This window comes from Nicotiana attenuata, chromosome 3 (genome assembly GCF_001879085.1).
Source record: "Nicotiana attenuata strain UT chromosome 3, NIATTr2, whole genome shotgun sequence".
NCBI lineage: Eukaryota > Viridiplantae > Streptophyta > Magnoliopsida > Solanales > Solanaceae > Nicotiana > Nicotiana attenuata.
In genome coordinates this window covers 45,607,655-45,625,548 of record NC_031991.1, presented here as the reverse complement: position 1 = coordinate 45,625,548, position 17,894 = coordinate 45,607,655, and the positions used below count along the sequence as shown (strand labels likewise).

Below are 17,894 nucleotides of genomic sequence, written 5' to 3'. Positions count from 1 at the left end.
GTTAACACAATTTTTGCATATAAATGTTTGCAGTTTGAAATAATGCAACAAGATGAGGATCTTGAGCCAAAAATCTGTCGATGAATTTAGACAGAGAAATGATTGGCCAAAATGAAAAAATGCAATTCAAGCTGAATTGGCTTCACTCGAAAAACATGAAGTTTTCGGACCAATAGTCCGAACGCCTGAAGGTGTCAAGCCAATGGGGTACAAATGGGTTTTTGTGCGAAAACGAAATGAGAAAGGTGAAGTCGTAAGATATAAAGCACGACGTGTGGCACAAGGGTTTTCGCAAAGGCCTGGCATTGATTATATGGAGACATATTCTCCTGTGGTAGATGCAATTACCTTCAGGTATCTAATAAATCTGGCAGTCCATGAAAAGCTTGATATGCGATTGATGGATGTTGTCACAGCCTACTTATATGGCTCACTGGATAATGAAATTTTTATGAAAATCCCTGAAGGATTTAAAGTTCCTGAAGCACATAAAAGTTCAAGAGAAACTTGTTCAATAAAGCTTCAGAAATCCTTATACGGATTAAAGCAATCAGGGAGGATGTGGTACAATCGCCTTAGCGGGTATTTGCTAAAGGAAGGGTACAAAAATGACCCTATTTGCCCTTGTGTCTTTATTAAGAGGTCTGGATCTGAATTTGTCATCATAGCCGTGTATGTTGATGACTTGCATATCATTGGCACTTCTAAAGAGCTTCCAAAGGCTGTAGAGTGTTTGAAGAAAGAGTTTGAAATGAAAGATCTTGGTAAGACAAAATTTTGTCTTGGCCTACAAAGTGAGCATGTATCAAATGGAATTTTTGTCCATCAATCAACATATACTGAAAAGGTTTTAAAGCGATTTTACATGGATAATGCACATCCATTGTGTACCCCAATGGTTGTGAGATCGCTTGATATAAATAAAGATCCATTTCGGCCTCAAGAAAATGATGAATAGCTCGTTGGTGATGAAACTCCATATCTTAGTGCAATTGGGGCACTGATGTATCTTGCCAACAATACTCGACCAGATATTGCTTTTGCAGTGAGCTTATTAGCAAGATTCAGCTCCTCCCCAACAAGAAGACATTGGAATGGTGTTAAGCATATATTTAGATATCTTCGGGGAACCATAGATATGGGATTGTTTTATTCTAATGAATTCAAGTCAGAAATGATTGGCTATGCCGATGCAGGTTATTTGTCTGATCCACACAAAGCCCGATCTCAAACAGGCTGTTTGTTTACATATGGAGGTACTGCTATATCATGGTGTTCAATGAAACAAACAATAGCTGCCACATCTTCAAATCATGCTGAGATAATAGCCATTCATGAAGCTAGTCGGGAATGTGTTTGGTTAAGATCAATGACTCAGCATATTCAGGAAATGTGTGGTTTTCTTATGAAAAAGGATAATCCAACAATACTATATGAAGACAATGCTGCTTGTATTGCTCAACTGAAAGGAGGATACATCAAAGGAGACAGAACAAAGCATATTTCACCAAAGTTCTTTTTCACGCATGATCTTCATCAAAATGGTGAAATTAATGTTCAACAGATTCGTTCATGTGAAAATTTTGGCTGATCTGTTCACTAAGGCTTTACCAACCTCAACATTTGAGAAGTTGAGAAAGAAGATTGGAATGCGACGTCTTCGAGAAATAAAGTGATATTTTCATGAGGGGGAGTAAGATACGCGCTGTACTCTTTTTCCCTTAGCCTAGGTTTTGTCCCACTCGGTTTTACTCGTAAGGTTTTTAACGAGGCAGCAAATAAAGCGTATTAGAGATATGTGTACTCTTTTTCCTTCACTAAGATTTTTTCCCACAGGATTTTTTCTTATTAAGGTTTTAACGAGGCATATTATCTATTTTTTTGGACATCCAAGGGGGAGTGTTATAAAATATTTAGTAAATGTGGATGTCCACTACTCCAACTACTTTTACCCATGATGTAAATTACCTCCCACTACTCATCACCATTATGATTGTAACTCTCACACCTCCATAACCCCTCCCATGATCTTCCCCCATGATCTCAATTGTTAATGCCATGTTTAAGACAATGATTTTGTAACCTTCATATGTAATAGTATAAATAGAGGCATGAAATATGAGATGGAATACACTTGAACACTTGATGAAATAAGAAAGTTATCTCTTCTTCTCTTATTCTACTTATCTTCTTGTTTTATATTGTTACTTTGAGCTACATTTTTTAACATGCGAATAATTATCTTGTAGATGCAACAATTATTATAGTACTTACTAACTAACAACTTACATATAAGATCGCTGCTGAAATTTGATAGGTTGTAATTTAGGAGTGGTGTGTATGGATCGAGTTGGTTCCATTTTATCAAAACTAAACCAAATTAACTAGGAGTATATCAGTTCGGATTGGTTTGTTTTGGTCGAGTTTTTTGAGTTTTTCGGAGTTTCTATTACATGAATATTACTTCAATCTTACTTTGTTAAAATTTTGATGTACTACGTCTAACAATAATTTTTCGTTGATGTACGCTTTCCCGATTAATCGGATTTAGTAATTAATTATAAAAATTAATATGATACCTAAATAATGATAAGTTCTATTTAATTTTAAAATATTAAAATACCATTTCAAATTCAAAAAAGATGTAAGAATTTAATAGATCTTGAAATATGAATATGGAAGATCAAAGAGATTGACGCATTTCGCTAACACTTGATANCTCTCCCCGAGCTACGCTAGCTGGCTATTACTACAGCTCACTTCAGATCGCACCCAAGGCTTCGTTATCCCTAATCCCGCCTTAAACCCTCGGTTATTGATCCCTCATATACTCGGGGAGTGGTGTTGTTCAACAATTACCTAAATATGCACTCTATCCCGAGTTATGCATACTAAATAGGCACAGCTAATTGAGAGCTCTTCAACCAACCACAATATAAACGTAGTTGAACAAATAGAGAAAAGCTATGGCTCAATTATATAAAAATATAACAAGAATTTACCCTACAAAAGGTTCTATCAAAACTCTAGATAACAAATTAGCTATTCATAATAGTATGTAAAACTACAATACTAAAAGTCATAACCAACAATGAAAAATATAGGAAGAGGAAGGAAAAAACTCGTAGAAGAATTCTCCGCCTTGCTCCCGATGTGTTCTTGCCTCCAAGGGTGTTGTCTAACCCTAAATTAGTGTCTCTCCGCCTCCTTAGGTCTAATTTGTGTCCAAAATATGTCCCCCCTTTTTCTTGGCCGGCCTCCTTTGTTTAATATAGGGTTTAGGACTTAAAATCCCATGTTTTGCACTTTAGTCCCTGAAATTATCGCTTCCTGCCGCGGTTTGGCCGCGGTCGCGGTGGAACCGCGGCCAAACATGCCCTCTGATTCTTCAGTTGTCCGCGAGTACACTCTGCCGCGGTTCTGCCGCGGTTCTGCCGCGGTCGCGGAAAAACCGCGGTTTTTGACCCTGTTCCCTTTGGAATTTGGAAAAACATAAAACATGAAAGTTGTAGCCCTTTGAGTTAGCTTTCCAACCATATATTGTGGAGCCCAAATGGAGTTCCGAGCAAAAAGTTATGTCTATTTTACTAGACAGTGCGCAATATGCCTCCTCAAGCCTTCGTTCGTACTTAATTATCAAATTTGACCCCCGAACACGATCCCGGCTTAATTCCTTGAGCTTTTACTCAGACTTCAAAGCTTCAAATCACTTAAATTCATTCCATAACATCTATATAGCTCGGAATCACACCTACAAGGCATAAAACACACAATTAGTGCAAAACACTAGCGATTAAAGCGCAAACTCAATTAAAGTGCAGTAAATTCGAGTGTAATAAGCGACTAAAATATGCAATTATAGCCTATCATCAATCACCATTATGATTGTAACTCCCACACCTCCATAACCCCTATCACTTTACACATAAGGCTTCCTTATTTCTCTGCCAACCCGTCAACAGGTTTCACTTGCTTTCACTTGCCAACTATATACCTTGTCTTCTCTCATTTTTAAAGAACAAACTAGCAAAAGCAAACTGGAGAAGCCACTAGAAAATGGAAATACCAAAACTAAGAAGTGAAAATCAAATATGTCTAAACTTCACATAGTTCAGTAGTATGACGAAGAAGTGAAAGTAACATCAAAGTTCCTAACTAAATTGTTTCCTACATAAATGGAAAGAGAGAAAAAACAATGCAAAAGAAGGTCAGGGGTATAGTTGTAAACAAGCATTTTACTTTAAAATTTATATAATGTATATCAATTTCTAATACAACAAACCAAACATTCAAAAAAATAATCTCTGCATAACTAATACCTGCATAACTAATCCCTGCATAACTAATCCCTACATAACTAATACATATATAACTAATACCTGCATAACTCTAACCGGTAACCAAACGACCCCTTACTTAATACAATTCGAATTAGTCGGGACTTCGAGGCAGGGGCTTTGGATATGAATGGTTAAAAAAGAAAAATTGATAAATCTTTGCAAAGAAAAGGCAGAAAGAATATGCCAGAAAATATTCAAAGAACCATCCTTTTCCTATTCTTTATTTAGAAAATTTAATAAAATGAGCATCTTTTTAGACCAAAAAGGAGGTAAGAGAACATGGAAAAAAGAGATAGATATTTTAGAAAAAGAGTGATGCTTAATTGGTCTGTCAAAATCTAGATAAGAAAAATCCATTGCGAATCAAAGTTATATTGTGCTTTTATTCTCTGTCTCTCTCTTTTCTTTTTTTTTTTTTTTTGAAGTCAGACCAAAAATAAAAAAGAAAAAGAACACTTGAGTTTATGACTTTATTCTTTTGTTCCTTCAACTATAAACCACCCAATGTTGGCACATTTACAGCATTTTTTGCCATGCCCATATTTTCTTTTGTGATAATGGTAGTGTTTAGCTTAATTTATATATGCGCATATTGACTGTTTCACTGGATACATATTATTTTACGTCAAATAGGGAAACCATGTATGGTACTTTTCGACCCTGTCTCCGAGGGACAATTGAACTAGCGACTCATGAATGCTGCCGGGTTGGACGAGCCAATACATATACTATGTAATTTTACTCCACTATGCAACCCCCTTAGGTGCATGGATATTATCCAAATAAATGCATGATCAAAACACGTAAAGTTTTGTGTGCGTCTTAATTTATGTATTCATTTGTTAGACAATCTGTATTAGGCAAAATACATAGTTTACCCATTGACCTTGCACCCAAATCCCTGCTACACGTAAAGTTTTGTGTGCGTCTTAATTTATGTATTAGGCAACCTTTTACACACCCAACCTTTTAGAAGTGTGTCTAATACACACTACTTTTTTCTTGACCAATTTTTTAAAACATGTGTAATTTCACGCTCCAGTCAGATAGTGACACGTGTCATTAACTTATTAAAAAAAGAAAAAACCTATAAATTATAATTAGATCCCATCTTCTTCATTAAATCCATCACCATGGCTGCCTTCTCTTCGATCGGCCACCATCAAATCATGCCTTCCATCTCCGACCACTATTCTTCAATCAAAAAACAGCTATGTGAAGTTCTCTACTACAAGCGCAGCATCACCCCTAATCTCACATCTCCATTAAAATTATTTTTCTTTCACTCTAAAAGAATCCCATAATAATAATCTGGATTAACTTCTTTAAGTAAGAAGGCTTACACATTTACTGTCGAACTTATTATCTTTCTGCTAAAATCTTTAAATTCCATTTTACTCTTCATAAAGATCAAGGATGGCAAGAGCCACCATAAAGGGCAGAAGAGGACTGTCGTTGGCGGCCAAGGCGGTGGCTGAACTAAAAAAGAGTTGCAGAGAGCAGTGAAGGCTCTAATTGAAGACAACATCGACCATAGATTCACCTTCTCATCAACCAATCTCCATTAATTTGGAGAAACCCAAAAGATCTCTCTTCCAAAAAATACTATCTCTCTCTACCTTTAAAATTCAATAGGCCATCCAGCTTCATTATTGAAATCTTCACAAGAAAACAAACAAAAGCCGGTATGGGGATATGGGGAATTGTGGACGACAAACATGGGAGAACTTTTTGTTTCGTTGAAGAATGAACAAAAACAAAGTAAAAGAAAAAGGAATAAAAGAAAGAAAAGAAAAAGGAAAATCAATTTGAGCCGTTAGATAAATTTTGTTAGATCAGAATCGTTCAAATAAAATATCAGATATATATTTCTGTTTCTTCACACGCCTTATTTTGTTGTAAAACACGCGCTGGTGTAGTGTGTATTAGGCACACTTTTGAAAGGTTGAGTGCATAAGGTAATTTTCGTCTGCAAAGAGTGTGTAACAGGGATTTTGTTCATAATTCAGGGGGTAACTTATGTATTTTGCCTCTGTATTACTATAATAGATAACGAAACAGTAAATTTTTTGAAACAGAAACAGAAAGTTAGCAACAGAATGTCAAATAATATTTGAAAAAATAATTTTGGAATAAATCGAGCCCACTGAATGCACAGTGTGTCCTTAAGGAAATTATTCCTCTCAAGTACCGAGGTGCTGGAATATTATCCTCCCAGGATAGAACGAATTTATAGCCAATGAAAGTACTGTTTCTGAAAGTTTGCAACCATTCAGTACAATCACTTAAAAACGGGAGGAAAATTTAAATAAAAAACCGGGAAGAAAATAAATCGGGTCGCGCACGGATCCGGTTCGGGTTGGATATTTGGCTAATTTAATTAATATTTTATTAAATAATTAAAGAAATTTTGTCCAAAAAAATTAATCAATCAATCGTTGACCGAACGCGAAGCCAAGCCGAGCAATGATGACAACGCGAGACTTGCCTTCTTTTTAACTCTTTAAGAGCTAAAAGAAGAGAAATTGTATATATACCCATCAAAAATCTTTTTCTCGTCCAATATGAAACAATGTCCCTTTATCAAGAAGAAAAATTCAAATAATTTATTTTTTCTCCATTTCCCATTCACTCTTTATTTTAAGCTAACCAAGCTTAAACCCAACATTCATTTTTCTTTGTGTTTCCACACTTGTAAATAGAATAATGGATTTTCAAGAATATTCCATCTAATTATTCCTTTGCTATGACGCACGTTTCCAATCTTAAAAAGTCTCCACATTTCATTATTATTATTTAGTACTACTATTTAAACAATTTATTCCTTTTCTTTTCTTACTAGACAATTGCATTACTGTTTGTCGCGTACAATGAAAATGACCTCCTTTCTATCTTTTTTTTTGTTTCTCGCCCGATCTTCGTATCTGTAGTGGAGTCTGACTATATATAAATTTACGTAAGTACTTGCATTAGAGCCTGACTATATCTCGACTCGCACCGCGTAAGGTCCATTTAAGAAAGAAGCGCCTCCTAACAAGATTTTTTCCATACCCCTAACAGAATTTTTTCTACACTACTAAAAATTCGGTAAAAATCGACCAACTTTGGTCGGCCAAAAGACCGACCAAAGTTGGTTAGTTTTTCAAAATATTTTAATTTTTAATTTTTTTTACGAAACAGACCAACTTTCGTTGGTTTTCTTTGGCGCAAAAAATGCGGGAAACTATTTTTGAGTCCCGCGAAATTTATTTTTCAAGAAACCGATCAACTTTGGTCGGTTTTTGTAATTAAAATAAATAAAAATTAATATTAAAAAACCGACCAACTTTGATCGGTAAATTCGGCCGGTCATTTTAAAAAACCGACCAACTTTGGTCGGTTTTTTTGGTCGCTACTTACCGAATTTCTAGTAGTGCTATGTGCAGAGCTCGAATCCAAGACTTCTGATTAAGGGTCACGTACAATAAAAATGACCTCCTTTCTATCTTTTATTAGTATGTGGAAGGCCACAAGTAAAGAATATGTCTTATAAATACATATTTTATAATCTGTTGATACAGTGTAATTAAGATAAGGATTAACTTAATTATAAACACCCAATGAGAAGAAAACAACACAACATCTCACGCGGCAAACTGATTCTGCCTTATTTGAGTCTTAGATAAGCTCATACATCACATTTGCTGACTTCCATCCTAGTATGTTAGGTGGACTATTAACGATCATAAGTCGCATTCAACAAATGTGCTTTTTTATCGCATTCGATAAATGTAATTATAAATCGCAGCAATACTTGACGTTGCATGATCCGGAGGTCAAGGGTTTAAGTTGCAGACAACTTCTTGCACAAATATAAAGGTAAAACTGTGCACATAATATCCAATCTAGTCCGACTCTTTCCTGTGGCGTACATAGCGAAAGCTTAGTGGGCGTTTGGACATAAGAATTGTGAAATTCTGGAAAAAGTGAAAATAGATTCAAGTGAAAATGATATTTGAAAATTAAAGTTGTGTTTGGACATGAATACAATTTGGAGTTGTTTTTGAATTTTGTGAGTGATTTGAAGTGAAAATTCAGAAAAATAACTTTTTGAAGTTTTTCAAATTTTCGAAAAATTATGAAATTCAACTTCAATTGAAATTTAAAATTAGCATGGACAAATACTAATTTAGAAAAAGCAAAAGAATTTCCCAAAAAGTAAAAAAAAAAAAAAATTGCCAAACGGGCCCTCACTACACCAAACTTTCCTTTTTTTATTATTTCTTGAAGAACAGACTCTCCCCTCCATTCTTGCCATTGTGGAGCCAAGAATAAGCATCTTCTTTTTGCTAATATAATATTGAATTATTAATGGATAATAGCACAAGCTATTTGGAAACAGTGGTGTATCTATTTTGTGTTAAGTTGAAAATTCTTCATATTAGAAGTTCAACATAGAAAACACTTTTATTAATTTTAAGGCTGAGAGATAAAGATAAAAGTCTAAAAGTTTTTATCCTCTAAAACTAGAAATAAGTGTGAATCTAATAGGGGAAAAGAAGAAAAAAATGTTATTTTTATCTTTTGTAATTTTTCATACTACATAATAATTTAGTATTTGTGCATTCATGAAAATCTTTCGTCAATCAATTAACTATGCCTCAATTCCAAATTAATTAGACTCATTGCATGAATTCTCTATACATTCATCCTGTATATCGAAACCTAACAATCTGATAAAAAAGAAAAGAATATTTACTTAATTTGTTGATACCATAGTAGTTGGCTATAAGAGGTGATATATTTGATCAATTTATTCTTGGATGAATTGTATCATGCCATCAAAGGCTATATTATTAAATCTATGTCGCGCGGACTCTTTATAGTTGTTGCCGTACTCATGTTGGATCCTTCAAAAATAGACTATTTTCAAGGATCCAACATTTTGCGCAGACTCTTCAAAGTTCTTGCCGTACTCGTTGGATCCTCCAAAAATGCACTATTTTTCGAGGATCCAACACTCATCCTTTGACATTTTTGGAGAGTCCGTGCAACATAATTGCAAACGCAAAGACAATGGATAAAGTTGTGATCCTTCAAAGAAGCTAAGAAATTTTGCAGCTTTAAATTACAACATAAAAAGGCAGAAAATACAACAAGGGAAATGAACACATCTGATAAATCGCTTAGTTATCTATTACTGTACAAACCTGTGAATACTTCTTTTTCCTACATCACACCCCCTAGGGTGCGACCTTCTCCGGACCCCACTTGAACACGGGATGCTTCATGCACCAGACTCCTGTCAGGAGGATCAACAGTGTTCTCACTTACTATCCGCACGACTTAAACCTATCTAGTATTTTTAGTTAGAATCGTTATCGCCTTCTGTTAACTCTCCATCCTTCAATGAATTGATTGAATCTTGAGATAACTCGCTTCGATACTGTTGCACTACTAAAACTGACGCTGTAGTTGAAAATTCTGGACAAGTTAACAAGTTACCTAATGGTCCTAATTCTGGACAATCACTCTTTTTATCCAATGCTGCTACTACTTGACCCTCAGACATTCTTCCAACAAGAAACAGATTGCATCGACTATATGAACGAATCGATTCTATCATTCCTGCAACATCCTTTACTGTCTTCTCTTCATATTTGATTGAACCATTCTTGGAAATTTTGTGTTTTAAGTCGGTAAGTAACTCTTCATCCTTGGAATTTGCCTCGGGACTATATGTTTGTTCCATATCTAACTTAACACTTTTTCCAGCAATCTCAGGGTCTAGTACAAAACGAACCACGACTAAGTTAATGCCAGGGTGTTCTGCTATACGCGTACCATAAGCAAGAGCTTCACGATCATCATGACCCCCGAAGAACAAGACAGTTACTTTAAAATCAACGTTGCTAGCGGATACATGAGATGCACCACCTAGTCCTCGGTCTACTAATATACCAACTGAACAAGGCGCATACTGAAGAACTCTCCGGTTTACATGTCTAAGATCAGCTCTTGTTGTTTCCAATTGGCCATCGATTCGTTGGTGCTTATGGAACGGGAGAATTATCATGGCGACCCTTTTTCTCTCTGCACTAGCGATGATGTCCTCGTGCATGCTATTCATAGGAGAGATTGCAGTTGTAGGTCGGATAGAGACCTTACTAAGTTGCTCAAAAGTCTCGAAAGCAACAACAATTTGGTTAGAATCTGAAACTTCTCCCTTTTTCCAAAAGGGAAGTCCATTTTTTCTAGCCTTGTGCACCATTAGAATAGCTGAAGATCTTTCGGAAAGCTCCATAAGGTGCATTGCATAGACGCGGAGTCCTTCTTTCTTCTCAGTACCACGAGAAGCCTCGATGAGATTGATCATTGTGGGAATGTTCTTTGTGCTATGGAAACAGGTCAAGATTCGCAGTTGTTTGTTCGTGTCTTTCCTCTCAATCGTTCTGTTCTTGTATTCCGTTATAGCTAGTTTAGCTGGCTTATATACCGATACAACTATAGGTGTTGTGATGAATGTTGTGAAGAGCGCCATCAACACCATGATCGCAAATGTTTGATCGTTCAATACCTGCAACATTGATCATTCAAAAACAATGTAAAACTTACAGTAAGTAAATTCAAAATCGACAAAAGTGTAGTCGATCAAAACAAGACATACCCCTCTATCTTTTCCAATGTTAAGGACAATGAGCTCCACTAGACCTTTAGTATTCATCAAGAAACCAAGCGTAATAGCCTCCTGAACAGGCATCTTACACAACAGAGAGACCAAAATAGTGCCAACAATTTTCCCAAAACACGCTGTAAATATGACCAGAACAAGAAGACCCCATGATTGTGCACCTTGAATAGTAGCTACATTCGTCTTTAATCCACTGGAGACGAAGTAAAGTGGAAGGAATAGACCGGACACAAGATCCTCGACTTTTTCCACTAGAGCACCAGAAAATGGCCCTTCCTTTGGTACAAGAACTCCGAGCACAAACGCTCCGAATAGAGCATGAATACCAATAGTATCAGTAACAAATCCTGCAGCTAAAACAGCTGCTAATGTAGCACAGATATATAGCTCATTCACTGGCTCGCCCTGAGAGCAACGTTTAGCCATCCATTTGAATATAGGTGGACCAATGAATATGCAAAGTAGGACAAATCCAGTACCACACAAAAGTACCCATAGTGAAACAAGGGGCGAATGACCGGTACCAGAAAGGGCAATAGCAAGAGCAAGAAGAATCCAAGCAGCCACGTCGTTAACTGCTGCAGCAGACATTGCCATTCGACCAACATCTGTCGTTAAAAGCTTGAGTTCAGCTAGGATACGAGCCAAGACGGGGAAGGCTGTAATAGAAAGGGCTACTCCCATGAATACTAGAAAAGGTCCTTGACTAACTCCTTTAGCAATTGTTCCTCTGAGAACAAAGGATGTCCCTATTCCTAATGCAAAAGGGACACTGATTCCAGCTAGTGCAATACTAAGAGCTTTCTTTCCTGTACGACGAAGAGACCTTGGATCTAACTCGAGCCCAACAAGGAAAAGAAAGAAGAGGAGGCCAAAGTTTGCCAAAGTATCCAACACTGTGAGACTCCTAGATGGGAATATTGCATGCAAATACTTCTCGTTTCGGCCAAGAGCAGACGGACCAAGTAGAACTCCTCCCTGCAATAACATAGATCAATTATCACCTATTTTCTGCATTAGCAAATAGGCTGCGTATAATAGAACCTTGTGGTCCGACCCTTCCCCTTACCCCGCGCGCATAGCGGGAGCTTAGGGCACCGTGCTGCCCTTTTCTGCATTAGCAAGTAATCTTCCAGATTTGATGTTTTCATTAGCCATAACAGCGTAATACGGAGATTCTTCGTGAAATCAAGATCATTATGAAGTAAATATCATTGCTCTGAATAGAGTAATATTTATCAATATCATGCAACTCAAAATAGTTATATTCATCTCTTAATAAGTTCATTAAAAAGTTCTTTAACTAAGATTGCTTTCTTCAGTACTTGACTCCGTTTTTCCTTAACCTTAGATCATATTAGAGTCAGACAATAATTTGAAGCCTATCATTCTATAAGATGAAGGGGAGCAGCAACGGTAAAGTTGTCTCCGTATGACCTATAGGTCACGAGTTCGAGCCGTGTAAGCAGCCATTAATGATTAAGGTAGGCTGCCTTTATCACACCCTTGGGATATAGGTCACACGTTCGAGCCGTGGAAGCAGCCAATAATGCTTGCATTAGGGTATGCTGTCTTCATCACGCCCCTTGGGATATAGGTCACGCGTTCGAGCCATGAAAGCAGTCACTAATGATTATGATAGGCTGCCTTCATCACACCCCTTAGGATATATGTCACACGTTCGAGCAGTGGAAGCATCCACTAATGATTAGGGTAAGCTGACTTCATCACACCCGTTGGGATATAGGTCACACGTTCGAGCCGTGGAAGCAGCCACTAATAATTAGGGTAGGCTGCCTTTCATCACGGGAAACTTACACAAATGTCCCATATAAATCTCAACTTACCAACCTCTAGCCATTAGTCATAGACTTACCAAAACTAGCCAACAAAAATTGAAAACCCAAATAGTAGGGTTCTTCTATCAAAGAATCACATGCAAAAATCACCTTCCATATTTTTAAGCGTGATTAACAACATTAGATACAAGACGGAAAGGAAATTTCATGGACGGGGTAGTAAATTAGGTGATGAAATATAAAAATCTATACAATATTCCAAAAATCTAAACAAAATAGGAACTTTTTCAATGGGTATAGTTGAAATTCATTGAAAATATATAGATAAGTCATTATACAAAATTTGAGGAAGATTGGAGGTGATTTGGACTAGTTTTGTATCAAAATTCTTAATTAAATCGAATTCAAAAAAGTTTTCTGCGACACATGTATCAAACATGTATCACGCATGTATCTCACACACAGGTATACATGGATATACAAGTGATACACAATTGATACAAATATGATACATATGTGATACACAAATGATACACATATCATTTTTTTTCATGTTCAGCTTTTACTTCGAATTTTCAATTCAAACCACCTCAAAACTTCAGCAAATCATCCAAAAAATGAGATTCAAGCTCCTTAAGTTGTGCCCAATCTATTCTAATAACACCCACTCAAAACAAAGCAAAAATTTGATATTTTTTTGCTACAAATAGCTAATTGGCTACTTTGGCTAATATTAGTAATATTTCTCAATTGGCCAATTTTTGTAATGAGCTACTTATAAATGGACATAGCTGGTAATTTCCCCTTCATCACACCCCTTTGGATATAGGTCACGCGTTCGAGCCGTAGAAGCAGCCACTAATGCTTGCATTGGGTAGGCTGTCTTCATCACACCCCTCGGGCTGCGGCCCTTCCCGGACCCTATGTGGATGCGGAATGCTTTGTGCACCGGACTGCCTTTTTTCATTTCTATAAGATAATTTGTCCGTGTAAAAATAATTCCTATACTAATTATTCCTAAACTCCTCATGAATTTGATGCACTTAGTTACAATCTGAATATATGATCTCACACAAAGTCTAATATTCTATAGGACATTCCAAATAAAGGTGCCTTATGCTTAACACTAGAATAACTAGCTGTCCTGTAACATGGCCATTAGCCATTCAAAGAATAGTAATAGGGACCATGTGCTTGAGTTAACCTTAATAATAAATAGGATTAATAAAGCTAAAACTTTCATCATAGGAATAAGCATGTAATTAAGCCTGAAACATGTTGGAACATGTTCAAGATTTTGTGGGGCACTATATATATAACAAATTATTATATCCCGTAAATTTTTCTTTGAATCTTTCTCTGGATTTCCCTACTCTTCTTGCTTAAACAAGATGCACTAGTGCTAATGGACTAAGTTGCTCGGACTCTCCAAAAATATTGCCACACCCGTGTCAGATCTTCTTAAAATACACTATTTTTGGAGGATCGGACATGCGCACGGTATCATCTTCCTAGAGTCCGAGCAACATAGCTAATGGATGCACATGGCACGCAACGTGTGGACACGTACGGCTTTTGACTCAAACTATATACATAAAGCGAAGAGTTTAACTTCTATGAACCAACTGTTTTAAACCGCTCATAAAAACCGTGAGATTAGCACAACTTGAAAACTAAGACATGTTACTTTCTACGGCAAGTTAAAATATACTGATAGTATAAAAATTCATGAGAGAAAGACTTACAACAATCTCAGCAATGACGCGGGGTTGTCTTAAAGGGCGAAGAAGATAAGCGAGGACTCGAGTGAGTACAAGCACCAAGCATATTTGTACAATGGCAAGAGGAAGTGCATAGTCCAATGGATTGTCTCCTTGGAATACTCCATTTGAGGTTGCTTTCATAGGTGGTGGACATGTCATTGGTGCAGTTGAAGCCATTGTTGAGCTTGAAGAAAACAACCCCAGATCAACCAGAGTTGAGAAACAGCAAAATCTCTATCATTATTCAATGTCTGCACATCAAAATAAATAATCAGTGTCGAGCCAGGATTTTCATTAAGGGAGTCAAAATATAAGGAAATAAATTCACCAAGAAGTCAATGGGTATCATTATATAGTATATATACATATTTAAAAAATAATTACAGAGCTAAACAATGTAATTTTCCGACGAAGTGGTGTCGGTTGACACCCCTCGGGTGCATGTGCTCTGCCACTGGAAATAATATAGAACCCAAATTAGATTATATGTGTTGTCTTTTTCTTTTTTGGTAATGCTAACAAATCTTATATAAAACTATCTGTTATTGGCAGAGGCGGATCTAAAATTTAATATTATATAACTATAGTTCAAATAAAAAAATATGAGTCTAATTGAACCTGCCTAGAACTCTTTCTCACTCTATATATTTGGCAGAACTCAATACTTTGAGGTCGAACTGTATATATAAGTTTAAAAAATAAGTATAAATATATTTTAGAAAGCACTTTTAACTCACAACTTACAGTACTAGAATTCTGAATCCGCCACTCGGCCCTTATGTTGCAAAAATAGTCATAATATAAAAATATATACTAGTTAGTAATAAATCATGGAAGTATATTAGTACCAAATACATTAGAGATTGTAAGTCTTTTTTCTTAAGTTTTAGTACTTTCTTTTTAGAAATTCAAGTCATCAATATATATAGAAACTTATTTATTGGCTTCAACTCTTATGGTAATGGGGCTCCATTAAAACACTCCCAAGAAAAGTGCAAAAAAAAAGAGAGGTAGTAATTAATTTCAGAAAGAGGGTCCCATTTTACATATAAGAAAAATATCTTTTTTTCAAGAGCACGAGATAAAATAGACTTTTTTCTAAACTTGGCAAAAAGTCAGAAATTTTTAAAAGTAAGAGTAAAAAGTAACTAAATAGAGAAATCATCGTCACTACTCTTTGTTTTTTCCAAGGGTCCTATTGTATACGGTCTTAAACTACATTTCTGCAAGAGAATGTTTGCATTGTTCAAACCCGTAACTTAATATGCTGAGTCTTTATTAACTAAAAACAACTCAAAACATGGATACTTAATTTACTGGTACCCAATGAATAAAAAAGGCAGCCCAGTACACTACGCATCCACTCTATATGCACGAGGTCCGAGGAAGGGCCGGACCATAAAGGTCCAATTATATGCAGTCTTACCATGCATTTCTGCAAGAGAATTTTGCATGGCTCGAACCCGTAACTTTCTCCGTTACGCCAAGCTTCACTCGTACCCAATGAATGTTTTCATTAAACCCAAAAATTCAACCTTAACACAATAATTAAAAAGTGAATATATATTACTTAATCATAGTTAACTATTTGCCCTCCCCCCAAACCCCCCACCCCCTCCCACCCCCACCCCCACCCCAACAAAATACACGCAAAAAAGAAAAAAAAAAATTGCCCCCATTTTCTTCAAGTTTCTTATAAGTATACATTACATACATATATAATTAGAGAGAGAGAGATTAGAAAGAGAAACCTGAATGCTGAAGAGTTTGGAAGAAGTTGAGAAGAAAGAAAACCTATATATGTACGTCGAACACACAATATAATATTTCTCTGCAAAATTTCAGACGAGAATTTTGGTAAAGAGAAAGAGTTTTTTTTTTTTTTTTGGTATGAAGAAGACAAAGAAGATGAGCGAGAAAAAGCGGAGAAAGGAGGAGAGAGAGAGAGTTTTCCAAAGAGTGTGGAATTGATGACAACTGCGTTTTGGCAAGTCAATGAACAACGACAAAAATAGAAAGATAGAGAGAGAAAAAGAGAGAGAGAAAGATATGGGGGAATGTGTGTTAAGGACTGATATAATAACACAAGCCTTACATTACTCTCTATATTTATAGGATTCTAACCAAATCCTAAATCAATATAAGTTTTGTATTGACCATGATGGCCTTGCTAATTATATTGATTTAGGATATGGGTAGAATAGATATAGGATGTAAGGAAACAAGATATGATATTCAATTGAACCGAAGGGTAACACTATATTATTCTCAATCCTTAGGAAAACAAGGAGAAACAGTGAACAAAAAAATGAAAAACAAGAAAAGAGAGGTCCCAGACTGCTACAAGGTAGCTAATGAAATAAAAAAAAGCAAACTTCATCCACACCTATTCTAATTGTTGTTGCTGCTATATATATGTTATTCCTTGCCAAGCAATTCTTGTCCCTTCTCTAACGGCTTGACAGATAGAACATTCCCTTTTGGATTGGGGACCACGTAGTGGTTCAAATGACTTGGCAAATGCCTCTCTCTAGTACTGCGTCTAGGTACTGTTGGAGTGTGCTGCTGATTCATTACATTGCCGACCCCATGAAGATGAACCTTGCCCTCAAGGTTCTGATTCGGAAACTTCTGCAGAAGAGTGTGAGTATCCTCCCAAGTTGCATCAGAAGCAGGAAGTCCAGACCATTTGATAAGACATTGTGGAACCTGATGTGCTCCCCTCGAAATAGTGCGAGTTCGCAAGACATCTTCAGGTTGTAGTATCAAGGAAGAAGACTGATCCAAAAGGTCAATAGGGGTGACCTGGTGCGATGGATTGCCCAGACACTTGCGGAGAACAGAAACATGAAATACGGGGTGAATTTTGGAGGATGAGGGTAGTTCCAACTTATAAGCAACTTCGTCAATGCGTTGTATAATTTGAAAGGGACCAAAGAATCGTCTGCTCAGTTTGTTATGACGCTGCAGACGGATGGAGAGCTGACGATAGGGACGTAGACGAACATAAACCCAATCACCCACTTCAAACACAACCTCTCGACGACCTTTATCCGCATAAACCTTCATATGCTCTTGTGCCTGGATTAAATTTGCCTTTAATATAGCCAAAACCTCATCATGTTGGCGAAGAGAAGCAGCCACGGCTGGATTAGTTAAATTATCTTTGACATAGCGTGAAACTGTTGGTGGAGGACGACCATATACTACCTCAAAAGGAGTTACTTTAGAACTATGGTGATAGGATGTGTTATACCAGAATTCTGCCCATGGTAACAAAGAAAACCAAGCAGTTGGTGTATCAGCTGCGAAGCAGCGAAGG

The 17,894-nt window shown here is 36.5% G+C and overlaps 1 protein-coding gene across 1 annotated transcript; it reads right to left on the bottom strand.

Moving 5' to 3' along the window:
• On the bottom strand, positions 9,396–16,655 carry LOC109223652 (cation/H(+) antiporter 18-like). The gene is made up of 4 exons (XM_019388043.1): positions 16,324–16,655; positions 14,555–14,823; positions 10,987–11,988; positions 9,396–10,896 (listed from the first exon to the last, which is right to left on the bottom strand). Exons 2-4 carry the CDS (start codon positions 14,747–14,749, stop codon positions 9,685–9,687), a joined length of 2,409 nt encoding a protein of 802 aa, XP_019243588.1. The 5' UTR covers positions 14,750–14,823; positions 16,324–16,655; the 3' UTR covers positions 9,396–9,684.